General features: G+C 41.1%; 1 protein-coding gene across 35 annotated transcripts in view; it reads right to left on the minus strand.

Annotated features, from left to right (window-relative positions):
* The window catches only part of RAF1 (Raf-1 proto-oncogene, serine/threonine kinase), an 83208-nt gene that overhangs the window by 20971 nt on the left and 34508 nt on the right, over nt 1-27729 (minus strand). For 8 of the 35 annotated variants that reach the window (NM_001266302.1, XM_028843088.2, XM_077990020.1 and 5 more), the window contains 6 exons: nt 14381-14613; nt 7581-7693; nt 5113-5215; nt 4650-4807; nt 2271-2369; nt 368-521 (listed from right to left, as the gene is read on the minus strand). In NM_001266302.1, coding sequence (NP_001253231.1) covers nt 368-521; nt 2271-2369; nt 4650-4807; nt 5113-5215; nt 7581-7693; nt 14381-14587 — 834 coding nt within the window. In that variant the 5' untranslated portion in view covers nt 14588-14613. Of the gene's footprint in view, nt 1-348; nt 522-2270; nt 2370-4649; nt 4808-5112; nt 5216-7580; nt 7694-14380; nt 14614-18143; nt 18228-21791; nt 21883-27729 lie in introns of all 35 variants that reach the window. The other 27 variants (XM_015130204.3, XM_028843090.2, XM_077990022.1 and 24 more) reach the window with 13 other exon arrangements.

Here is a 27729-nt window from a genome sequence, read left to right on the forward strand (position 1 = left end):
AAAAGTCTTCCAGAGAATCTGTAGTTCTCCATCACTGTTATTTTCTGTCCCACACCAAAATTAAACTCCTCTTTAAATATCTTAGGCACTCGTTCATTAAAAGCCTATTCAAATCTGATAATGGGAAGAGTTCAAATGTTAACATATTTTTCAGGAAATTTTAGTTCTCCACTTGAATGATATACCAACCAGACTATTCAGCCAGTCTAAAGATATTATGGATATAAAATAAACTGTAAAAGTCCAGAGACCTGAGAAAGTGTTGCAACATTCTTTGATCAGATTTGAAACCCAAAACTCTCTGAAATAAATATCACCCTCACCCCATTAATTGACTGACATTACCACCCCCAAGGGGCCCTATTACCTCAATCATCCTGCTGTCCACAGGCAGGGTGGTGCTGACCATGTGGACATTAGGTGTGGACGTCGACCTCTGCCTCTGGGAAAGGGAACCTTCAGATGAGGGACTGGAGGTGTTAAAGGTGAAGGCGTGAGGTGTAGAATACCTGTGCTGAGAACTAGGCAAGGAGGAGAAAGAAAATTCCATGATTGGCATTTAGGCTTTCATACTGGTGAAGTCTTTCAACTACCTACTTGATTAAGATGCTTAAGGGCAAACTCTACCTGTACAACCTTTGACACAATGTTTGATTCTTTCAAATATGTGACATCTAAAAATTATCTTAAGTCTGGGTGCTTTTGCATACAAAATTTGGAACAGGAAATAATATATGTATTGGGAATTCAATGAAAAAGAGAATGTATTGTAAGTTTTCTTTTTTTTAATAAAGCGCCACCCGAATACTCCAAATTTTCACATCTTCTCCGGGAAAGAATAGATTAACATTTGACAACCACACTACCACTTATTAAGCTAGTTGAAACGTGCCCAGTTTAATTTAGAGACTAAATTTGAGAACTTTAAGATTTTAAACAGATAAGTAGACGTGCTGAGCATGTCTGCAAAAAGGCCAGACGTTTTCATTATTTGTTCTAAAGATTAGTTTGAGGTTTGTTCAGATTCAGTTAACATCCATGTATGAATTAAAGGGATAAAAGGCCAGCTTTTCTAAGGGAAATTGTTCTATTGTCTTGAAAAAATGCCTTCCCACATAATTCTGTTTATGGCTTCAGAGGCCTGGTTTCTTCTAATCTTCAGAGGTAACTACAAACTCTTGGTCAGATCTGCTTTTCAAATTATCAAGAAAAATAAAAGTCATACACAAATATATATCCAGACATATGCAAATTCCTTATTCTGACATATGCTGCCTTTAATAATTTCCATAGTAGTTTCACATTAAACATTATCTGATTACACATTATGTGTGTGTGTGTGTGTGTGTGTGTGTGTGTGTATTTTTTGGAGACAGAGTCTTGCTCTGTCACCCAGGCTGGAGTGCAGTAGTGCCATCTCAGCTCACTGCCTACCAGGTTCAAGATTCTCCTGCTTCAGCCTCCCAAGTAGCTGGACCAAGAGGCGCATATCACCACATCCAGCCAGTTTTTTGTTATTTTTAGTAGAGATGGAGTTTCACCATGTTGGTTGGCCAGGCTAGTCTGGAACTCCTGACCTCAAGTGGTCCGCCCACCTCGGTCTCCCAAAGTGCTGGGATTACAGGCGTGAGCTACCATGCCTGGCCTAAAGTAAGATATTTTGGATGTAGATTTTACTTTAGGTTTCAAATTCATGTGTGTAACACTGAGCAATATGTGAACTGAACAAAACTGATTGTAAAGCTGGAAAACAGAGTAAAGACAAGTTATATGCAAACTCAGAGACACATTAGAAACAATATTTATGCTGAAAATATAACTAAATGTTTTTTAAAGACACTAGTCTATTTAAATACATGGTTTTAGCAAATGCAAGGCCATAACATGCATTTCAAAGTTAAGGGTTTTATTTTTATTGAATCACTGTATCAAGTTTTGGGACCCTTTCCATTGAGGTTGAACTCAGTACATACTGAGGAAAGTAGAATCTCAAGCTCTTTAAAATGTAATGACATATTAAGGAATATGCTACGATAACAGAAGAAACTATAGTCAAAGTCACTTTCCAGAATATAAGATCTACAGATCCATAAAGAGAAATTTCTACATTTTGCTGTACCACCAGTATCACATTCCACAGAAGCAGCAAGGGATTTCCACATAGAGAGGAGGGAATGTGAAGAAACTCTTATTTTTTGTCTTTGAGCTTCCAACCCCACCTCCCCCCCCCAATAACTTTCTAAAAGAAAAGCTATAGGTAAAAAAATTACCTAACAGGCATCCTGGAAACAGACTCTCGCATACGACGCATAGTCAAAGAAGGTAGTGCTGGGACTCCACTATCACCAATAGTGGAATTTGGAAACAATCTAAACAAAAGCAGGGAAAGACTGGTTTTTAGGCTTACAGTAATCTTACAGAGACAATCAGCGTGCCTTGCTTTTGCAAACTCAGAGCTACTAAAACTGAACTTTTCCCAGTCACATTTTCCTCAACTGTTTTACATTACCTAGAATAAAGGGAACAATTTCCAAATAACTGGGTTTGAATGATTATTGAATGTGAATAATACTGACCTGCCAATAAACATACGGGCTCCAGTGTGCTTTTTCTTTTTTATTTTCTTTTTTTTTGTTGAGATGGAGTCTCGCTCTGTTGCCCAGGTTGGAGTGCAGAGGAGCAATCTTGGCTTACTGCAGCCTCCGCCTCCTGGGTTCTCCTGCCTCAGCCTTCCAAGTAGCTGGGATTACAGGCACACACCACCACGCCCAGCTAATTTTTGTACTTTTAGTGGAGACAGGGTTTCACCATGTTGGCCAGTCTGGTCTCGAACTCCTGACCTCAGGTGATTCACCCGCCTCAGCCTCCCAAAGTGCTGGGATTACAGGCGTGAGCCACCACGCCCGGCCCAGTGTGCATTTCTAGGAAATACTGGTCCTATGTCTAGCTATATCAAAATAATGTTTTTCAAACTACAGTAGAACATTTTACAAACTATGTCACACAGAGCTTTTCTGGAAACATTCCATCTTGAAAATAGATAAAAAGACTAAAATAGGAGGAATAAATCACAGAAAAGTGAGTAATTAGGCACCTTCTTTCCATGAGCTGGGCACTTGTCAGCAAGCCTCATAAGAACAATGCAAGGAAGGTAATATCCCCTTTATTCAGACGCATGAACGAAAACTCAGTTGTGGTTATGGTTAATGACAATAGTGAGATTCTGACATACGTCTGTTAGACTCAGAAGCTTGTGCCACCAGGTGCGGTGGCTCACACCTGTAACACCACCACTTTGGAAGGCCAAGGCGGACAGACTGCTTGAGTGCAAGAGTTCTAGACCAGCCTGGGCAACATGGTGAAACCCCGTCTCCACAAAAAATACAAAAATTAGCTAGGCATGGTGGCAAACACTTGTAGTCCCAGTTACTCAGGAGGCTGAGGTAAGAGGATTACTTGAACCCGAGGTCAAGGCTACAGTGAGCTGTGATCATGCCATTGCACTCCAGCATGTGAGACAGAGCGAGATTCTGTCTTAAAAAAAAAAAAAAAAATGCTGGGTGTGGTAGCTCATGCCTGTAATCCCAGCACTTTGGGAGGCCGAGGTGGGCAGATCGCAAGGTCAAGAGATCGAGACCATACTGGCCAAGAACGTGAAACCTCATCTCTACTAAAATTACAAAAATTAGCTGGGCGTGGTGGTGTGTGCCTATAGTCTGAGCTACTTGGGAGGCGGAGTCAGGAGAATCGCTTGAACCCAGGAGGCGGAGGTTGCAGTGAGCCGAGATCACGCCACTGCACTCCAGCCTGGCAACAGAAAGAGACTCGTCTCAAAGGAAAAAAAAAAAAAAAAAAAAAAAGGTGGTGGGGGGACAAAAATAAGATAAATTTCGAAAGCTTGTGCCATTTGTGCTACTCAAGCTCTCATCACAAAATCAGTATGTGACCATGAAAGCAAAAATGTTTTCAGCATGGTCTAATAATAACACTCCCTTGGTCTCTCTAGTACTATCAAAAAAGGACAAAACTTTAAACTTTTCATATCCCTAGTTACAGTTTTTAAAAGGCAGTTTGGACCATGTACTTTTAATATAAACTAAATTCTTTAATAAAATTTTATCTATATGAAATATATTGTCTCCTAACAGAAACAAGAATCTTTCAAGATTTTATATTCAAACAATTCCAAACAACTAAGTTTTCTCCAGTTTAAAGTGAAGAAAATGGCATCAACTGTGCTTTCTGCTCTTTCTCAGTGTCAAAGGCTCATTCAGCATATTCAACAAAATACAGAGCAGTGTCAGCAGTGTCTACTAGCAACCGTAGTAGATGATACTATTAAGAGAGAAAAGCAAAAAATCTTGTTTTCATATCCTTTTGTTCTTTTCCTTACTGAATCACAGTCACAGTATGTCAATCTCAATTTGACAGATGGTTAAGTCCTACTCCTACCTGCTCATTCTGGAGTATCGATGCCACCAAGCCTAGCTAGTTTCAGAATTATCACTGTTTCTAAAGTAGTTTCTGGATCACAATTCATTAAATGAGTCTAGAATCCAGACCTGCCAGTCAAAATCTACACCAAATACTCTTTAAAGTATTTATACTCCTCATCCCTATATTCCTTGAGAAAAAGAACAATGCCTTACAAGAGTTGTCTGATATTACTCCAGTCCACACACATAGTAGGTACTTTGGTGCTACAGTGCTCATGAAATTTGTAGCCACAAGTCTGACATCGAAATCCATTGAGCAGGAATTTCTGACAGATGTCACAGAAGGCAAGCTTCAGGAACGTCTTCCGAGCCTACAACAAGGACACAGGTGTAAATTATGCTGAATAAATAAAAGATGACAAAAGACAAAGTCATTTCCTCCTTGGCCTCCAAAAGAGTTTTTACAAAATGAATCGTACTTCCAACATTTACAGAATTCATAATCACAAATTAAAGTGTATCTCTGGCTAATGAAATCTAAATTGCCTTACCGTAAACAACAACATAAACAGCTTTAAACAATTCAACTATATACATACGCATATTACCTGAGAAATTTCTGTTATGCCTGGCAAAGCCCTCAACATGCCAGAAAGAGAGGAGATCTGCAACTTACAAAGTTGTGTGTTGTGAGCGGAACATGATCCAGGAAATCTACTTGAAGTTCTTCCCCAATCAAAGAGGCAGCATCAGTATTCCAATCTAAGCGTGCTTTTTTACTAAAAAGAATTTTTAAAAAAAGCATAAACAGGAAATGTTTAAACAAGGTAAAAGTGCAATAGAAATAACAACAGCTACCATTTATCACATGCTATATAAATACAACTTTATTTAATCCATACAACAATAACTTATTTAATTCACACAACAAACCTATGAAGTAGGTATTATTTCTATCTGAAAAATAAGAAAACTGGGACTCTAAGAAGGTAACTTGCTGAAGGCCACAGAGCAAGTTTAAGGGCCTATGTTGGAATCTAGGTCTGCTGAACTCCAAAGCCCATGTTCTTAGAATAAAGTTTTCTATTTATTTAAAAAAATGTTTTTTGGTAGAGACAGAGTCTTGCTGTGTTGCCCAGGCTTGTCTTGAATCCTCGACCTCAAGCGGTCCTCCTGCCTCAGCCTCCCAAAGCGCTGGGATTATAGGCGTGAACCACCATGTCTGGCCAGAATAAAGTTTTATCTAAACAACGATATATAACAATCTCACGATAAAGTCAATATACATTAAATTGGAATTTGTAACATTAAAATCTTACAAAAATCCCCAAATCCTGTAAAACGGATTATAAATATTGCTGCAGTACAAAATTTAGTCTTCAGTAGCCTATTTCAATCTACATAAATAGAAAGGAACCACAAATGAAAAATGTACTTTTCTATTAATAACAGACTCAAATCTGTAGTTGTAGGGTCTATAAGTCAATGAGAAACTTATAACTGTCTTTTAAAACCTATTCTGAAACCACACTTTCTCTGCCTACAGTATAAATAAGATAAAAAAAAAGATACATATAAGTAAAAATCAATGCCCAATTCCTTTCTCATGTTGTATCCAGTTAATCTGGCCCATTTTCCAAAGGAAGAATATTCTCAGGTAAAGAGAATAACATGTACAGCACCATTCAAGCCTCTTCATCATCTACCAGAAGCCTAGTCAAGCCATTTTTCTCACTATCCAACAGTAAATAATACACTCATTACTATAATTACCCATATAGCACCTGGCAAACTCCCTATAATTCCAAAGGACTATTTTGCCCTTATGAAGAGAGGGAGGACAAGCCTTATTTTCTCATCAATCTGCAGACTGATCCTAATGACAATCTGCTCTCTGTCCTGGAGACTCCAGAGTAGCTCCAAACTAGTGCAGCCTTGGATGAGAGCAGACCAAGCCCTCCCTGTCTCAGAATCTCTCTAGTCCTTAAGGACCACTATGGATTGGCTTAGGGACCCAACCTGGGCTACATTCAGCAAAAGTTAACATCTGCTTCAAAGATTTGCACTTCAACAAACGCCTCCTAAATTGAGAATTACACTCACCCCTTTGAGTAGATTCATTCCCTGGGCTATTCTCTCAAACTGGAGAACTCTTTGAAACATGAAAAAATGTAAGCTAAAGATGAATAATGTAATTGACCCTTTCCAAGAAGAGGGTAAAAAAAGAACCCTTTAAAGGTTTCCCTATATTTTGGGGGTGGAGGGAATAGTGGATAATGGATAATTACAGACAGCTCTGCTGCTTTGAGGTATTACTCCTAGCCTTTGAGGGGATGCCTCTATCTTGTCACCACCATTAAGAATAGGATAAACTATGAATCTTCCCTGAAGCAGAAATGCTTCTGCATCTTTAAACAATCTATTAAACAGCAGGGATTAGGACACATTTAACTGAACCAAAAAAAAAAAAATTAGTGAATGAGAAAAGTCAATCTCCCGAGGATAGCATTCTTTATATATATAATAATGCACTTTCTGAGTGCCCAGTCTATATAATGCATTACAGTAAACACAGTAAACACAAAGAAAAATCTTTGCCTCAAAAAACATAGCATCTAACATTACCGTTTCCATCCATGGAAACATTATCAATACCTAACATATGTTTTTTTTTTGTTTGTTTCTTTTTTGTTTTTAATAGATAGGATCTTGCTCCAGCCCAGGCTGGAGTCCAGTGGCACAATCATGACTCATTGCAGCCTCAAGCAATCTTCTCACCTTAACATTTCGAACAGCTAGGATTACAGGGCCGCACCACCATGCCTGGCTAGTTTTTAAAATTTTTTTGTAGAGATGGGCCTTCACTATGTGCCCACGCTGGTCTTGAACTCCTGGCCTCAAGCAACACTCTTGCCTCAGTTTCCCAAAGTGTTAAAATTACAGGTATTGGACTTTTCAAGAGAATGTCCAAGCAATAATTTCAATTTCTTAATACCTATTTTTCTGAATTATCTCTTTATAAAGAAAGGCATAGAAATAAACAATATTCTATAGGAAGCTAGTACAATTTAATACAAACATAGCTATTTGAAGCTAGAAGATCCTTACTAGTCTGAAGAAGTCAATTGACTTTTGAGCTCTTACCCTTTGTGTTCATGGAGAAGTCTGAACACTGCACAGCACTCTGGTTGAAGGCCCCTCACCTTGAGTGCTTTCATAAGGCAGTCATGCAAGCTCATTCCATTTCGTACATTGACCTACAAACAAAGGATCACCTTTAGGACCAACATAGGCTGCAGCACCCCTTGGAAAGGTGGGCACAGAAATAAATGCACCAGTCTATAAAGGTGCAGGCAAATTTATGACAGCATTGCTTGTGATGGCACACGCGCACACACACATATATGAAACAACCTGAATGTACAGCAATAGGTAAGTACTTGAATGAAGTGTGAGACATCTGTATTATGTCACATTATGCAGCTATTATATTACTTATAATGACCTGGATGGAGAGGAGTCCATGATATATTAATTGGGGGAAAATATCCTTCAGAATAATAGAGTAAGATTATTTTAAAGATGAAGAGGCCAGGCACGGTGGCTCACACCTGTAATCTCAGCACTTTGGGAAGCCCAAGGCAGGTGGATCACCTGAGGTCAGGAGTTCGAGACCAGCCTGGCCAACATAGTGACCCCGTCTCTACTAAAAATACAAAAATTAGCCAGGCATGGTGGTGGACACCTGTAATCTCAGCTATTCATGAGGCTGAGGCAGGAGAATTGCTGGAACCCAGGAGGGAGAGGATGCAGTGAGCTGAGATCACGCCATTGCACTCCAGCCTGGATGACAAGAGTGAGACTCTGTCTCAAAAAAAAAAAAAGGTGAAGAAATTTGTATGCTATATGAGTGCGGAAAGATTTATACTTAGCTGTTCACATCAAGAGATAGTGGTTAAGAAAGAGAAAATGACGGCCGGGTGCGGTGGCTCAAGCATGTAATCCCAGTACTTTGGGAGGCCGAGATGGGTGGATCACGAGGTCAGGAGATCCAGACCATCCTGGCTAACATGGTGAAACCCCGTCTCTACTAAAAAATACAAAAAACTAGCCAGGCAAGGTGGCGGGCGCCTGTAGTCCCAGTTACTCAGGAGGCTGAGGCAGGAGAATGGCGTGAACCCGGGAGGCGGAGCTTGCTGTGAGCTGAGATCCGGCCACTGCACTCCAGCTTGGGCGACAGAGCGAGACTCCGTCTCAAAAAAAAAAAAAAAAGACAGAGAAAATGATAAACTTTTCCTTTACATGTCTCTAATTTTGTGTGATTAGATGTATACACATGTATGTTCATTAGATTCATTAAAGAGGAAATAAGCCAATCTGCTCTACAAACAAACATGAGTTTTTATGATCAAAATTTGTACTTCAACTTATTTCAACAAAAATGACTAATCATTCTAACAAAAATTCCATCTCACAAGTACTTAACACTAGTGAAGGCAAAGCAGGAAGTGGAAGATACAGAACTCCAGCCCTGCTGTAGGGACAAACACCAATCTTAGTTTAAATATATGTGCATACCATACCAAGCAGCCTTAGTGGCACATACTTCTCTATATTTCCCTGTACTCAACCCTCAAAAAGCTAGGCAGGTACTCAGAACCCTATTGGGAAGTGTGAGTGCCCAGGACACTCACAATTAATGGCAGCTGTAAAAAAATTTGAACTAAAATTTCAGAGTTTTAATAAAAGTCCTCCATGTGTTAACTTCAAAGCCAAGAGTTAATCAAAAGTAAAGTAACTAGAGTCAGTATGGCCAGCAAGGAGGGCAAAACATACATTTGCAGTGCTTGTTAACTTCTTACAGCAAAGTTCCTCCTCTGAAAGTGTTAACAGCTTACAGCAGCCAGCCAACCCCTTCCCCAGAAGGTGGTGAGTGTATGCATATATTTACCTATGCAAATACATGGGGAGGGGAAAGGAAGCAAAGCAGGGCTCCAAAAGGCCCAAAGTGTTCTTAATCTTGGCTCTTACTCCAGGCACCTCAGTGCCAATCCAGCCAACCTTCTCCAGCTGGTTTACAACAGAAAAAAGTCTTAAGAAACAGGACATAGGTATCTGGGCCCTCCTAGTTACCAGGCTCCAAACCAGGGTATAGTATTTGGATGCAAAGCAGAGAAAACAATCTAGGAAAGAAGGAAATGCATGTGAGCCTAAAGAATTTGAAAAATATCAGACAGGGGCAACGTAAGAAGTTTTTCACAAGGCTTTATTTTGCTATCACCAGGGACTGATGGGGACTTATCTGCCCAGTAATCATTATTTGAGGCCCAAAGATGGACTCCACATTCAGAGTACAGTGTAGAAGAATTTGAACTTGTAACAGATTAGCTCAGAAGGTGATGGGAGTGGGGGAGGAATATTTTCCGGGAGGATCAATCATCTGGGAGAAAGGAAAAGATTTTCCAAATGAAAAAAGTTCCTTTGGAGTTTGTGACAGCCTCCTTAGCTACCGATGGTTTTTCCTCTCTTTCAGAGATGTGGAAGAAAGCAAAGGTCATGAACAACAGGGTAAGGGGAAACCAACTGATTCTTCAAATAGATAGAAGATTGATCATAGGAAACCTCTAAGGAAAAGAAATGGGGATATAGGGGCAGGGGTCACTCAAGACTTCTGGCTCATATGAATGCTTTACCTATTTAAAAATAAATAAAATTAGCATTCTTTAAAAGTTCCTTGTACATACCAAAATAGTTCAGACAAATGATATCCGGGATTTGTGTCAAAACATCGGGAAAGGAGTGGATGAAAACACAGATTAAGCAGGACTGCCATGGTTAGCTAAGTGTTGAAAGTGGGTAAGTTGTACATCAGATTTATTATTCTGTCTACGTGCGGGTGTTGTGTGTGTGTGTGTGTGTATAAAATCTGTATTATATATACTGAGACAGGGTCTTGCTCTGTCATCTAGGCTGGAATACAATGGCATGATCATGACTCATGTAACCTTGACCACCCCGGTTCAAGTGATCCTCCTGCCTCAGTCTCAGCTGCAGCACCACCCTTTTTTTTTTTTTTTTTTTGTAGAGACAAGATCTCACTATATTGCCCAGGCTGGTCTCAAACTCCTGGGCTCGTCAGCCTCCCAAAGTGCTGGGATTACAGGGAAGAGCCTCTGCACCCAGTCTGTATATATTTTTTAATGTCCCAAAATAAGTTTATTTTAAAAGTTTCTTGACGCAGTGATACCCACCAATTTCCAGCTTTTCAGAAACAAAACAAGCTATACTGATCTGAACTATGAAGACACTAAGAATGAGGAAAACGAAGAGTAATAAACATACACTAACAGAATCATGACCTGCACCAAATACTGTATAACAATGTTTTCTAAGCTATAAAGTGATATCTGTTATATTATCAGTCTTCATTAAATCATAATTCAAGCTGGACAGTTCTTGAAATATCGTCTAATCCAGTCAGGTTCCCAAATGTAGCTGGCATTAGAATCCTCAGAGAAGCTTGTGAAAACATAGATTCCATCTACCTGTCCAACACATCCAAGGATTCTGATTCAGTTAGTATGGAATAAAGCCCATTCATACAGAATGAATCTGTATTTTAACCTGCTGGTCAGCTGATTCTAACAGTAGTGGTCCTCGGCTCCAGTCAATCACTCATCTAATAATAATTAGAAGCAGTAGCAGCAGCAACAATAGCAGCAACAGCGGCAGGAGGAAGTCAAAGAGGTACATGTTTAGAAAATAAAAATTAGAAGAAACATTCAAAAACCTAATTATCACATCTAAAATTATTTAAATCAGATACACGTCCTCTGTCTCATTCTCCTCTTTACAGCCCTCCATGGATACATGCTGTAATCAGCTAAATAATTTCTAGAACCCACTGAGTGATTATGAGAGTCATTCTGGGTTCAGGAAGTGAAGCAACCTGGGGAGGAGTAAAAACAGCTGACTGATGGTACTGGCCTAAGTGACTCTTCCCTCCTCTACTGCTTTCCTGAAGCTCGGTGCCTGGTGAAAGCAGCTAGTTCTTTCACAGTTAGTACATCTTTACCCAAAGAAACAGGCAAAACTAACCTAGGCTACAACCTTCTCATAAGCTGTAGAAGTCAAGCTTGGTTTCCAACCACTAGCTGTGCTCAAATGGAGGTGATCAAGGACTACATAGATGTTTAAAAAGCTAAGAAATAGTCACAACAGCCAGGCATGGTGGCTCACGTCTGTAATCCCAGCACTTTGAGAAGGTGAGCCAGGCAGATCACAAGGTCAGGAGTTTGAGACCAGCCTTGCCAACACGGTGAAACCCCATCTCCACCAAAAATACAAAGAAATTAGCCAGATGGGGTGGCGGGTGCCTGTAATCCCAGCTACTTGGGAGGCTGAGGCAAGGAGAATCACTTGAACCTGGGAGGCGGAGGTTGCAGTGAGCCGAGATCAGGCCACTGCACTCCAGCCCGGGTGACAGTGAGAGCCTCTACCTAAAAAAAATATATAATCATCATCATCATAGCTACCACTTCACTAATGAATCAGTCACTGTACTAAGTACAAGCCTCATTTCATAAAGGTCAGGAAACAGGCTCAAAAAAGTACAAAACTTGTTTAAATGATACAGCTAATAAAAGGCAATGCAAGGATGTAAATTGGGGTTTTCTTCTTTTAAAGGTTCATACACTTAATCACTATGCCACATTAAGTTTCCCAGCCTGCTGGGCAAACTGGTAGCAGATGGGGATGGAGAAGATAGTCTCAATCACACTCTGAAGAAGCACCAAATGGTCTTCAACTTCTCATAACACACACTTCCTATATCTGACTTCTCAATTTAGGGTCAGAAAGAAAATTAATGAGAAACAGTAGGTAAAATTACTTTGCAAACGAAAGACCACTATTCAGATATAGGGGATTATTACTACTTATTTTGCCAGCCATAAAAGTTTCATTTTTAGGGAGACAAAGATAAACTTACTCAAACTTTAATTGGACTTTTGAGTTTTGCCTTCAGTTCAAAATGCACCTAAGTATTCAACACTATACTGGGGAGGCTCCTTAGGTTCACAAAAAAAGTATAAACAATTTATTAACAAATTGGGAAGAGTGGAACTGTTACAAGCAAACAGAGAAAACTCTGGACTGGGGTTCCCCACCTCAGAACCTTGCTTCACCTGACTATACGGTATAAACACTATGCATTGATTTTACACAAAGAACAGAGGATGGGAGAGGAAGAGGCATGGAAGTTTTTGAACTCAAGTTCTCTGAACAGTTCCATTAAGCAAAACCAATACAATTTCACTTTTCTGTTTTGGCTAGGTGGTTGGTTTTGTTTTATCCATAATAGTAGAATTTTTTTTTTTTCTTTGAGAAGGGGTCTGGCTCTCTGTCACCCAGGCTGGGGTGAAGCAGTGCGGTCTCAGCTCACCGCGACCTTTGCCTCCTGGGTTCAAGCCATCCTCCCACCTCAGCCTCCTGAGTACCGAGTAGCTGGGACTACAGATGCGTGCCACCACGCCTGGCTACGTTTTTGTTGTTATTTCTTTCTTTAGATAAGAGTCTCGCCCTTTCGCCCAGGCTGGAGTGCAGTGGCACAATCCCGGCCCACTGCAACCTCTGCCTCCCAGGTTCAAGTGGTTCTCCTGCCTCAGCCTCCCAAGTAGCTGGGATTACAAACGCACAACACCATGCTTGGCTAATTTTTGTAATTTTAGTAGAGATGGGGTTTCACCATGTTGGCCAGGCTTGTCTCGAACTCCTGACCTCAAGTAATGCACTGGTCTTGGCCTCCCAAAGTACTGGGATTACAGGCGTGAGCCACCACAACCAGCCTACTTTTAAAAAATATTTTTTGTAGAGATGGGGTTTGCCATGTTGCCCAGACTGGTCTCGAACTCCTGAGCTCAAGCCATCTGCCCACCTCGGCCTCCCAAAGTGCTGGCATTACAGGCGTGAATCACCACACCCGGCCAGATAACTTTTTTGAGTGCTAAATTCTTAGAAAAATTGAAGTTTTGTATCAGGCTGGGGCAGTGTCTCATGTCAGTAATCCCAGCAGTTTGGGAGGCCGAGGCAGGTGGATTACCTGAGGTCAGGAGTTTGAGACCAGCCTGGTCAACATGGTGAAAACCCATCTTTACTAAAAATACAAAAAAATTAGCTGGGCGTGGTGGCATGTGCCTGTAGTCCCAGCTACTTGGCAGGCTGAGGCAGGAGAATCATTTCAACCCAGAAGGCAGAGGTTGCAGTGAGCTGCACTCCAGCCTGGGTGACAGAGTGAGAATCCGTCTCAAAAACAAAAAAACAACAACAACAACAAAGAAATTTTCTATCCAAAAACCTAGTGGCAGTGTCCTGCCATGATGCCAATATGAACCTGTCACTGGTACAACAAAAATAAACTATGCAGAACAAACTGGCTGGTGTCAGTGCCCTGAAAAAGAAGACTGTATGATTTCTAAGCTGCCTCCAGACTTGTCCTGGGCCTATGAAATACACAAAAATAATTTTTTCTATGTAATTTTACTTTCTTCTTTATACTTGGTTGTAATATTCAAAAAGCTTTAGGTGAATATTTTAATAGAAGAAATAAAATGTCTTCTAAAAAAAGTAGTTGGAAAGGCCTAGAGACTTTTCAAAGAAAATTCTTTGAAATATACCCATAAAAATGTACTATTTGTTTGGATGAAGTGGCACAAAGGAAGACATTCCAAGCAAGAGTAATAGAAGGAAGGCCAAGAGATGGGAAAAAATAGGGGGTGTGAAAGGAACAGCAATATAAAGAAATGAATCTGCAGTTAGAAAAAAAATTAATAAAGACCCTATATGACAATGAATATTTTGCCTGTCTTTAAGTTGAACAACATGATCCTTAATGTGTCCCACAGGCAGATAAATAGTTAAATTTCCTAAGTAGAATTTTCACATACCACTGTTCTTTGCTTGTTTGGCAAGAAAACACGGATAGTATTGCTTGTCTTAGAAGGATCTGTGAGTTTGCCATCATCTGATGCCCGGCGCTGATAGCCAAACTGCTGAACTATTGTAGGAGAGATGCAGCTGGAGCCATCAAACACGGCATCTTTGAATCCAAAACCATTGCTGATCGTCTTCCAAGCTCCCTGTATGTGCTCCATTGATGCAGCTTAAACAATTCTTAAACCTGGTAAGAAACATAAATAATTATAAGTCTAGAACAAAAGTATTTAACCCAAGAACACAATATATAAAGACCAATTATGAAAATAGCACGATGTGGGTTTTTCATAAGTGATACCTCCTGCATTAATTAGCAAAGAAAATTTTCTTTAATACATTTCCATAAAATATTTCATAGATGAGGAAAATGGGACCAGCAGTTAAAAGATTTAGCAAGGGATGGCCAGGCGCGGTGGCTCACACCTGTAATCCCAGCACTTTGGGAGGCCGAGGCAGGTGGATCACAAGGCCAGGAGATCGAGACCATCCTGGCTAACACAGTGAAACCCTGTCTTTACTAAAAATACAAAAAATTAGCCAGGCGTGGTGGCGGGCGCCTGTAGTCCCAGCTACTCGGGAGGCTGGGGCAGGAGAATGGCGTGAACCCAGGAGGCGGAGCTTCCAGTGAGCCGAGATCGTACCACTGTACTCCAGCCTGGGCGACAGAGCGAGACTCCGTCTCAAAAAAAAAAAAAAAAAAAAAAAAAAACAGAAAGAAAGAAAGATTTAGCAAGGGATCAGGCACAGTGGCTCACGCCTGTAATCGCAGCACTTTGGGAGGCCGAGAGGCCAGTGCATCACTTAAGGCCAGGAGTTTCAGACCAGCCTGGCTAACATGGTAAAATGCCATCACTACTTAAAATACAAAAATTAGCCAGGCATGGTGGTGGGTGCCTGTCATCCCAGCTACTGGGGAGGCTGAGGCAGGAGAATCACTTGAACCCAGGAGGTGGAGGTTGCACAGCTTGGGGGACAAGAGACTCTACCTCCAAAAAAAAAAAAAAGGCCAAACTGGAACATGAGCCCAGGTCTCAAGACTAGTCTATTACTTTTTCAATTACATTTCTCTTCTTCCTGAGCAACTATCCTTGAGTGTGAGGAACACATTAGTACTATGAGAAATACCTGCAAAAAAGTGTAAGCCAGAATTTATGACTTCATGGAAGAAAAACTATTATTTCTAGGATGTATTTTAGGCACTTTATAAATTATCTCATTTAATTTGTGTAAGAACCCCAAAGATTCTCTTTTTTTTTTTTTTTTTTTCTTTTTTTTTGGAGACAGAGTCCACTCTGTCACCAGGCAGTGGCGTGATCTCGGCTCACTGCAACCTCTGCCTCCCAGGTTCAAGCAATTCTCCTGCCTCAGCCTCCTGAGTAGCCAGGATTACAGGCATGCACCACCATGCCCAACTGATTTCTGTATTTTCAGTAGAGATGGGGTTGGCTATGTTGGCCTGGATGGTCTCTATCTCTTTGACTCGTGATCCGCCCGCCTCGGCCTCCCAAATCACATCTGGGATTACAGTTGTGAGCCACCGCGCCCGGCCAGATTTTTAATTCCTTCCTCCATCCACATTTGCTTTTTAATTAATTTATTTTCTGAGACAGGGTCTTGCTGTGTCGCCCAGGCTGGAGTGCAGTGACATGATCACAGCTCACTGCAGCTTCGATTTTCCAGGCTCAAATGATCCTCCTACCTCAGCTTCCCAAGTAGCTGGGACCACAGATGCGCATCACCATGCCCAGCTAATTTTTAAAAACAGTTTTTTGTAGAGAAAGGCTCTCACTATGTTGCCCAGGCTGGTCTCGAACTCCTGAGCTCAGGCAATCCACTCTCCTTAGCCTCCCAAAATACCAGGATTACAGGTTAAGCCACTGCAAACCCTTTGTTTTTTGGACAGAGAAGTCATGCTACTTGCCCAAGAACACCCCAGCAGTGGGTAAAATAACCAGATTCCATATGTTTAAATTTAAAGTACATGAATTTTCTACCATAACATTCAGAGTTCAGAGTTCAGAGTTCGGTTCATGGTCAGAAACCATGCAGAAGTAAGGGGGTGGGGTTTCCTCCTTTAGAAAACTTTGAGGTTGATAAGGAATCCCATCTTTTCAAGCCTTCCTCCTTCAGAAACTTGTTTTATTATTAACAATAGCTACTATTTACTAGAAGCTTACTATTATGAGGCAGGATACATAGCATACATTCCAATCATTATCCACATTACTTTCAGTGCTACTCTAGGTAGGAATTATATCCCCATTTTACAGTTGAGAAAATTCTCTCACACACAGCTTGTAAGCGGCAAACTAGGATTCTGAACTGGGCTGCACTGACTCCACAGCCCTTACCTTCCCATATATAACACTAACACTCAAATCATTTTAGTCACAGCTGAAATGACCTAAAATTAAGGACCACAGAATCCAAACCTTGTTTTCAATCAAAAGTTTCCAACTGAATATCCACTACGTGCTAAATCACATCACATGCCCAAATTAAGAGGGAGGTTAGATATTTAGTATTCTTAGATGACAGCTGAGAAAACCAAAGAGGTTTTGAGACAACTTAAGATCACAACATGGAGTTATTCTCATACAGTCTTGGTACATCCTTTTTGGAAAAGAATATGGTAATATCTATTAAAAGTTTGAAATGTTCTTAAAGAATGATCTAGTATTCTCCAGAAATCTGTACTACAGAAGCCTAAGACAAGTGTATAAAAACATGTGTAAGCATATTCCTTGCAGCACTATTTATACCCTTGAAAAACGATGGTAAAAACCAAATACCTAACAATAGGGAATTAAATAAACCATGTTAATATCCAGGTGATAAATGAAGTAGATCCACATATACAGAGATGGGAAAAGATATTCAAGACAACAAAAAATGAACAAAATATATAGTTTGAACCTCTTTAATATTAATCTACAAAGAGGGGGGGAAATCTAGAAATAAATGGATGGGGAACTCTAGAATTAAAGTGTTAACAGTGATCATTTCAGCAGGACTGTGAAGGGTTTTTATTTTCCACATTACTTATTTTTTGTTTTTATATTTTACTATTACACTATAAACTTCTATCAGCATATTTTATTTCTGTAAGAGGGGATGCCAGAGCAAGATCTCGCTGCCTCGTGCCTCTGGAACCTCAACCTGAGCCCTGACTCACTCCTACCTAACTCTATCCCCAGGTTACTGTGAGGTCCCTTTTTTGGAGTACATATAGCTCCTCTTTTTTCTAGATATTTGAGTTTTTTTCCAACTAAAAAGGAAAAGATGGAGGAGCTTAAGACCACATAAGAGAGAAATAGATGAGGGAAGAGACAGAAGGAAGATTCATCTGAGCATCTCACTAGCCTGAAACGATATGGTTCCTAATGATCCATGTAACAGCCTGAACAAGCTTAAAATGCAACTCATTGTGTCACTTCCCTGTTTAAAACTCAGAATAAAATCTAAACTCCTTGACAAGGTGTCTAAAGGCCTTCTTTCAGAACATGCCAGACTTTGTGCCTCAAGACTTCCGAACTTTGTGCTTCTCTTCACCTGGAAGGCTGAAACCCCAAAAGCAGGCAAGCTGGGTTTTTTCACATCTTGTCTCCACCCAAGAGACATCTCTTTAGAGAGGCTTTCCCTAACCACACTAACCAAAATTGCCCGCTCTCCTTCTGCCAATTAATACTGTTTCATTTTCTGCATGGTACTTACGTTAGATAGTTTTCAAGTTTTAGTCCGTCTCCCTACCTTCCTTCTGCTCCATAAGGGCAGAACCCTGCCAATCTTGCTCAGTATCTGGAATACAAAGGCGTTCAAATCTTTACTAAATTAAGTGAAAAGCCAGAATAATGCTACAAAAAAAAAGTAACGTTTTTAAATAGAAAAGACTTGTCAAAAACTATTAAATGTGAATCAAATCTCCATTTAGTGGTACGTCTTTTAAAAATACTTTGTCAGCCGTGCGCAGTTGTCCACACCTGTAATCCTGGCACTTGGGGAGGCCCAGATGGGAGGACTGACTGAGGCCAGGAGTTCGAGACCAGCCTGGTCAACACAGCAAGACCCCATCTCTAAATTAAAAAAAGTTTTTTAAATTAAAAAACAGTATTTTGTTTTCCAGCAAGATGAACTGTAATGAATTTTATTTTCCAGCAAGATGAACTGTAATGAACTTTATTTTTTGTATAGATACATATTTCAATTGAGATGAGGTCTCACTATGTTGCCCAGGCTGGTCTTGAACTCCTAGGCTCAAGCAGTCCTGCCACACATGTGCCCCTACACCCAGTGTGCAACAGATTTTATTCTATATTCAACTGTGGGGGAAGACTGTATTGGAATCAATTCCAATTGATTGGTGAAGAACCCACTGACAAGACTAAAATGTAACTTCAGTCCAAGAACAGTAATTTTACATTGAATTCCAAGTCTTGCAAGTACTCAAAATATAGTGCCGGTACTTAGTAGAGAACACACTACAGTAACTTTTAATAAAAAGTGACAAAATAAAAATACACCTATTTTAATTCAAGTCCTAGATTATTTATCATTCATAGTATTTTACTTTCTGTCTCCATATCGAGACCACTTACAGCTTAAGAGGCAGGCTAAGGACTGGGCGCAATGGCTCACGTGGTCAGGAGATCGAAACCATCCTGGCTAACAGGGTGAAACCCCGTCTCTACTAAAAATACAAAAAATTATCCGGGTGTGGTGGTGGGCGCCTGTAGTTGCAGCTACTCGGGAGGCTGAGGCAAGAGAATGGTGTGAACCCAGGAGGCGGAGCTTGCAGTGAGCCAAGATGGTGCCACTGCACTCCAGCCTGGGCGACAGAGCTAGACTCTGTTTCAAAAAAAAAAAAAGAGGGAGGCTAATGTTTCCTAACCATTTTCTTTTTCTTTTCTTTTTTTTTGAGACAGTCTTGCTCTGTTGCCCAGGGTGGCGTGCAGTGGCACGATCTTGGCTCACTGCAACCTCTTCCTCCCGGGTTCAAGAAATCCTCCTGCCGCAGCCTCCCAACTAGCTGGGATTACAGGCATGCACCACCATGCCTGGCTAATTTTTGTATTTTTAGTAGAGACGGGGTTTCTCCATGTTTGCCAGGCTGGTATCGAACTCCTGACCTCAGGTGATCCACCCGCCTCAGCCTCCCAAAGTGCTGGTATTATAGGTGTGAGCCACTGTGCCCGGCCTTCCTAACCATTTTCATGGCAGATACTCATACAAACCATAGGTCATATTTGCAGAACAAGATGAAGTACACAGACAATGCTGCTTCAAGGGCCCTACAAGTTGTCTCCGGGAAGAGTGGCACAGCTCTAACCTGTTAATCACAGAAAATTCTACTAAGGTATTCCTTTATCAAGGCAAACATCTGAAAAATCAGGGCAGACATCTGAAAACTCAAGGCAGACATCTGAAAACAAGGCGGAAAAAAGCATCTTCTAAAAAAATCATATAGCAGCAACATACTTCAATCCTAAATAGAGATATTCAGAAACCCCGTTGACACTACCTTCAAATATAAGCATAGATCTAGCTTTTAATACTGTAATTTCTTTGACTAAATGCCCCATGTTAAAAAATGTATACACAGACACACATACACACACATCCTAGACATATACTAAAACTAGATAAGCCAATGTGAAAATCAGTTTCTGCATGTGAAAAGCCTTTCAAAGTTGCACAGAAAAGTTCTAAAATCAAATGCATTCTCCTACGAATGGAGAAATATGTCACGTTGGACAAGATCAATTATTTAAAAAGAGAGACATGTTGGCCAGCCACAGTGGATCATCCCTGTAATCCCAGTACTTTGGGAGGCCGAGGTGGGTGGATCACCTGAGGTCAGAAGAATTGCTTGAACCCAGGAGGTAGAAGGTGCAGTGAGCTGAGATAATGCCACTGCACTCCAGCCTGAGCAACGAAGCAAGACTCCAACTCAAAAAAAAACCAAAAAACAAAAACAAGGAGCTCCTAAAAATTAGTAAAAGATGAACAATGTCACTGGGAAAAAAACAGGAAATTAAATTCATAGAAAAGCAATAGAAAGGCCAGCAAATATATATGTTTAATATAAAGTAGGGAAACACAAATATAAAAATTATTTTTAATATTAATTTGTAAAATTTATTTTATTTTTATTTATTTTTTTGAGGCGGAGTCTCACTCTGTTGCCCAGGCTGGAGTGCAGTGGTGCACTCTCTGCTCACTGCAACCTCCGCCTTCTGGGTTCAAGTGATCCTCCTGTCTCAGCCTCCCAAGTAGCTGGGATTACAGGCATGTGCCACTATGCCTGGCTAATTTTGTGTTTTTAGTAGAGATAAGGTTTAACCATGTTGCCCAGGCTGGTCTTGAACTCCTGACCTCAGGTGATCCACCCACCTCAGCCTCCCAAAGTGCTGGGATTACAGGCGTGAGCTACTGTGCCAGGCCAGATTTGTAAAATTTGAAAAGACAAAACAAACATCTAGCACAAGCATTTCAAGTAATCTACTCTCACAGTGAAGAGTATAAACCACAAAAGTATAGCAATCTAATAGTATCTATTAACTATTTAAAAATTTAACTTCACATTTCACACCCAGCACTACATAAACACAGGAATGTTTCTAATACCAATAAACTCAAAATTACCTCAGACTCAAAGCCACAGAAGTAAAATTGGAACAATTTAAGGCAGGACGGGTTTAAAAACAAGACCTCCCAGGAAACTGAAAGAATGTCTACCCCCAGCTACTCAGGAGGCTACTCAGGATCTCCTGAGGCCAGGAGTTTGAGGCTGTAGTGCATGACTGCACCTGTGAATAGCCATTGAAGTCCACCTAGGCAACACAGTGAGATCCCTTCACACACACACACACACACACACACACACACACACATACATACACGTCATTTTCCATAATTTAAGAATAAGGTCAGTGTCATCTGTCACCAATACCAATACAATTTAATACTTCCAAGTACTACATGCACAGTAAAATATCAAAAGTAAACCACACTGCAGGAAAAAGATAAGCATTTAAAAAAAGTAGGCCAGGCGCAGTGGCTCATGCCTGTAATCCTAGCACTTTGGGAAGCCAAGGCAGGCAGATCACCTGAGGTCAGGAGTTCGAGACCAGCCTAACATGGTAAAACCCTATTTCTACTAAAAATACAAAAAATTAGCCAAGCGTGGTGGCGTGCGCCTGTAATCCCAGCTACTCAGGAGGCAGAGGCTGCAGTAAGCCAAGATCATGCCATTACACTCCAACTTGGGCAACACAAGCAAAACTTTGTTTCAAAAAAAAAAGGTAAACCAAACATACAAAAAAAAAAGTTAACTGTTCATGGGCTGGGCACAGTGGCTCTCACCTGTAATCCCAGGACTCTGGAAGGCTGAGATGGGAGGACTACTTGAGCCCAGGAGTTTAACACCAGCTTGGGAAACATACCAAGACTCTGTCTGTACAAAAAAGTGTCAAAAATTAGCTGAGTGTCACAGCATGCACCTGTAGACCCAGCTACTTGGGAGGCTGAGGTGGGAGGATCGCTTGAGCACAGGAGGTCGAAGCTGCAGTGTGCCACGATCACATAACTGCACTTCAGCCTAAATGACAGAGCGAGACCTTGTCTCAAAAAAAAAAAAAAAAAAAGAAAAAAGAAAAAAAGAAAAAGGCATTGTTTAAAAGAATATTGTTAAGTATGTAATTTCAAGATACTTTGGTAACAAAAAGTTTATATGGAAACTAATTGTAAAATCACATTTCTGCTCAATGATAAAAATGTATCTTTTTTAAAAAAAAAAAAAAAGATAACTCTCTTCGCCGGGCAAGGTGGCTCACGCCTGTAATCTCAGCACGTTGGGAGGCTGAGGCAGGCAGATTATCTGAGGTCAGGAGTTCGAGATCAGCCTGACCAACATGGAGAAACTCCATCTCTACTAAAAATGTAAAAATTTGCCAGGGGTGGTGCTGCACGTCTGTAGTCCCAGCTACTCAGGAGGCTGAGGCAGGAGAATCGCTCGAACCCAGGAGGCAAAGGTTACAGTCAGCCAAAACTATGCCATTGCACTCCAGCCTGGGTGACAAGGAGACTCTGTCTTCAAAAAACAAAAACAAAAACAAAATTCTTTTTTTTTTTTTTTTTTTTTTTTTTTGAGACGGAGTCTCGCTCTGTCGCCCAGGCTGGAGTGCAGTGGCCGGATCTCAGCTCACTGCAAGCTCCGCCTCCCAGGTTCGGGCCATTCTCCTGCCTCAGCCTCCCGAGTAGCTGGGACTACAGGCACCCGCCACCTCGCCCGGGTAGTTTTTTGTATTTTTTAGTAGAGGCGGGGTTTCACCGTGTTAGCCAGGATGGTCTCGATCTCCTGACCTCGTGATCCGCCCGTCTCAGCCTCCCAAAGTGCTGGGATTACAGGCTTGAGCCACCACGCCCGGCAACAAAATTCTTTTTATATATACAAAATAGTAGTAAAAACTTTTATTACCACAAAAGTTCCCAGGCTTTAAACATTTATTTGGTAAGACAGTCTGGGAATTTGTATTCTATAGGCAAAACATTTACCTTTTACATGCCAGAGAAGACATAGTGTATTCATAATTTACCATGATATCTAAATCATATAAATTATTTCAGAAGCCTACAACTTACTTAATACAAATTATTCTAGTCTATTACAGAATTTAGGTTTACCTGGTTCCAGGCTACTTCCCTCTGGATTCCTGACTTCCCCGGGTCACCCCCACCAACCATCACAGAATGCTTCAAAAATCAAAAGGCCTAGATTCTACTCTGTTTTGCCTTCCTCTACTTTGGCTACTATTCCATTAAAAGATTACTACATGGGCCTAACCCCAAAATCAGTCTCTGAAATGTACCAGGTGACATTTTAGGATAGAAAAAAAAAAGGAATGACTCATAATTGCCAGGTATCTTAGCTTTCTGTAGTCACCTACTTTGTATCTATCAATCATGAATTTATATAAACTTCTCTAAAACTATTTTTTCTGGTCGACATTATTTCTGAGGGTGGTAGGTTCCCTAGGTTCACCAAAAAAAATTGCCTTTTATTGGCTTCATGCATCATTCTGCCACCTGGACTTTGAGGATATATTTGCTTTAATCAAGCAATTCATGACTGTTATGGTACAAACTCTTCAAAGTTGTATCTTTCTATAATCTTTCAACTGCATTTATTCCCTATATGAATATTCCTTTTAGAAAGTTAGAGTGTGGCCAGGCACGGTGGCTCACGCCTATAATCCTAGCACTTTGGGAGGCCAAGGTAGGTGGATCACCTGAGGTCAGGAGGTTGAGACCGGCCTGGCCAACATGGCAAAACCCCATCTCTACTAACAATACAAAAATTATCCGGGTGTGATGGTACGTGCCTGTAATCCCAGCTACTTGGGAGGCTGAGGCAGGAGAATCACTTGAACCTGGGAAGCAGAGGTTGTAGTGAGCCACCGCAATCCAGCCTGGGCAAGAGTAAAACTCCGTCTCAAAAATTAAAAAGTTAGAGTGTAAAACTATTTCTATATTCAAGTTAAAAAATGGGCTTACGGCCTGGCCAGGTGCGGTAATTGATGCCTGTAATCCCTGCACTTTGGGAGACTGAGGTAGGAAGATCGCTTAGGCCCAAGAGTTTGAGATCAGCCTGGGCTAATCCCTGCACTTTGGGAGACCGAGGTAGGAAGATTGCTTAGGCCCAGGAGTTTGAGACCAGTCTGGACAATAGTGAGACCTCATCTCTACAAAATCTAAAAACTAGCCGGGTGTGGTGATGCACCGGTAGCCCCAACTACTTGGGAGGCTGAAGCTGGAAGATCACTTGAGTCCAGGAATTCAATACCAGCCTGGACAACACAGTGAGACTCCTACTCTACAAAAAAAAGTTTTCAAAAAGTCATTTTTCCTAATTCACATAACTCTACTAGTTTTCATGTATTTCATTACCGTGTTAATAAGAAAAAAATTTCAGTATATTATACTGTCATTCTTTTCTCAGGTGCTATAAGTTATTTTGTGACCTTATTTATCATTCAAATTTCTACTTTAAAGTAGAAGATACTTTAATGGATATACTGGCAGTAACTTCTATTCACATAAGTATGATGAACCTGAGACAATTTTCTTTGGGGGGGACGAGGCAGGGGAAGGGTCTCTGTTGGCCAGGCTGGAGGGCAGTGGTGCAATCTTGGCTAACTGCAACCTCTGCTTCCCGGGTTCAAGTGATCCTCCCACTTCAGCCTCCCAGGTAGCTGGGACTACAGGTGTGGGCCACCATGCTGACTAACTTTTGTACATTTTGTAGAGATGGGGTCTTACCATGTTGGCCAGGCTGGTCTCAAACTTCTTTTTTTTTTTTTTTTTTTTGAGACGGAGTCTCGCTCTGTCGCCCAGGCTGGAGTGCAGTGGCCGGATCTCAGCTCACTGCAAGCTCCGCCTCCCGGGTTTACGCCATTCTCCTGCCTCAGCCTCCCGAGTAGCTGGGACTACAGGCGCCCGCCACCACGCCCGGCTAGTTTTTTGTATTTTTTAGTAGAGGCGGGGTTTCACTGTGTTAGCCAGGATGGTCTCGATCTCCTCACCTCGTGATCCGCCCGTCTCGGCCTCCCAAAGTGCTGGGATTACAGGCTTGAGCCACCGCGCCCAGCCATGGTCTCAAACTTCTGACCTCAAGTGATCCACCAGCTCATCCTCAGCTGGGATTACAGGCATGAGCTACCACACCCAGCCAGTTCACTAATTTTTAAATATCATGACAGTTATATCATAATTCCTATGGATCATTTTAAATCAACTGACCCACAGAAGTCAACCAAAAATACAAAACCAATGAAACAATGGTAGTTGTAGAATCCACATGTTAAGTATTAAAATTTATGTAAATAATTAAGAAAAGGTGGCTATTGTTTAAGATGTAATATAAAATTAGAACCACAAGTAAGTGTCCATGAGAAAACACAAATATGCGACAAAGCTTGTTTGGCTATCTGAACAAAAACAATACGTGTTTGCTCTCTTTTGGTACCCGCTAAAACTCACTAGGCAACAAGATATATCCACCAAAAAATAAATTTCTTAAAACTCTTTATCAACTGAGCAGCAGCAACAATAATGATATTAGCTAATGTATTAGCTAATACTGAATGTTTATTATGTATGTTCTTTACATACAATATCCCTTTTAATCCTCCAACAACCCCCTATAAGAGAAATTACCATTTTAGAGTGAGGAATCTATGGACCATAAAGGTTAAGTAAAAATGTCCAAGGTTACACGGTATTCAGAATATTCACAAATCTCACCAGGGTTTCATCACACCATCACATATGTTAAGATCAGTGCATTTGTGGGAGAGGCGGTTCCTAAGATGAGGTGCCAGATTTCAACCTTGTGGCAGCCTACTCTGGCTTCCTAGTATCTGGCTCTTTCCTCTACTCTGATAATCTGTTTCTAATTATACTTTTATTTTTTTATTTTTTTTTTTTTTGAGACGGAGTCTCGCTGTGTCTCCCAGGCTGGAGTGCAGTGGCGCGATCTCGGCTCACTGCAAGCTCCGCCCCCTTGGTTCACGCCATTCTCCCGCCTCAGCCTCCCAAGTAGCTGGGACTACAGGCGCCCGCTACCACGCCCGGCTAATTTTTTGTATTTTTAGTAGTATTTTTAGTAGAGACAGGGTTTCACCGTGTTAGCCAGGATAGTCTCGATCTCCTGACCTCGTGATCCACCCGCCTCGGCCTCCCAAAGTGCTGGGATTACAGGCTTGAGCCACCGCGCCCGGCCTTGTTTATTTTTTTAAGGCATGACCGGTCTGGCTCCGTCAACCAGGTTGGAGTGCAGTGACATGATCATGGCTCACTGCAGCCTTGATCCACATTCAAGCAATCCTCCTGCCTCAGCTTCCTAATTAGCTAGGACTACAGGTGCACACCACTGAGTCCAGCTAATTTTTTATTTTCTGTAGAGACGAAGTCTCGCTATCTTGCCCAGGCTGGTGTTGAACTTCTGGCCCCAAGTGACCCTCCCACCTCAGCCTCCCCAAGGTGCTAGGATTATAGGTATAAGCCACTGCACCTGGTCTAATTATATTTTTATTTATTAAAAAAAAAACCAAAAAACAAATTTGGAAAGGAGGATAAAGGGGAAGTTACTCATAATTTTACTAATCCTAACACATTTTTTTGGATATCATCTTCTAATATCAAAGGCACAATACATAAATATCAGTTCAAAATCTACCTCCACCTTTTATTAGTTGTATGGCCTGGCCTTTCACCAAATTGCTTACCTTTCCCATATACCAATTTTCGTCACTTATTCAGCCAATAAACATTACTGAGTGCCTACTATGTACCAGGCACTGTTCAAGATGCTTGGGCTACCTCAGGGAACAAAAGACAAGGATCCATGATCATAACAGAAGCCTATCTTCTGGTGGAGGCATGCACAGTAAATTCTATGATAGTGGGTGATACGTGCTGGGGAAAGGGAGGCAGACTGCAGTTTATAAAGTGAGGTCATAGTAGGTCTCAACGAAGAGGTAACAGCTGAGACTTGGAAATCAGTGAGTCTGACTTGCAGATAACTGAGAGAACAACATTCCAGGCAGAAAGAACAGCTAGTGAAAATCCTTTGTATAAGGTATGGTAAAAAGATCATAGAGTTAAGTGAGTACAATTTCAGGGAGCAGGAACAATGTGGATAACATAATGCCTTGTAGGTTATTATAAGGACTTTGCCTTTTACTGAGTGAAGTGGGAAGCCACTGAAAGGTCTTGAGCAGAGGAAAGGCACAATCTACCTTATTTTTTTTTTTTTTTTTTGAGACGGAGTCTCACTTTGTCACCCAGGGAGAGTGCAGTGGCACGATCTCTGCTCACTGCAACCTCTGCTTCCTGGGTTCAAGTGATTCTCCCACCTCAGCCTCCCGAGTAGCTGGGACTACAGGCATGTGCCACCACATCCGACTAATTTTTGTATTTTTTTTGGTAGAGATGGGGTTTCACTGTGTTGGCTAGGCTTTAATCTTAAAAGGACTGTTCCAGGCACAGTGACTCATGCCTGTAACACCAGCACTTTGGGAGGTCAAGGTGGGCAGATGAACCCAGGAGTTCGAAACCAGTCTGAGCAACATGGCAAAACCCTGTATCTACAAAAAAATTTAAAAATTGACCAGGCGTGATGGCTCACTATATAGAAAATAAATGACATAGGCAGTTAGATATAGAATTACGAAGTTCAGAAGACGTCTGAGAAGAACCGTAAAACAAAGATAATAGTATTTATCTAATTGAGTTATTAAAT

Source organism: Macaca mulatta, chromosome 2 (genome assembly GCF_049350105.2).
Source record: "Macaca mulatta isolate MMU2019108-1 chromosome 2, T2T-MMU8v2.0, whole genome shotgun sequence".
NCBI lineage: Eukaryota > Metazoa > Chordata > Mammalia > Primates > Cercopithecidae > Macaca > Macaca mulatta.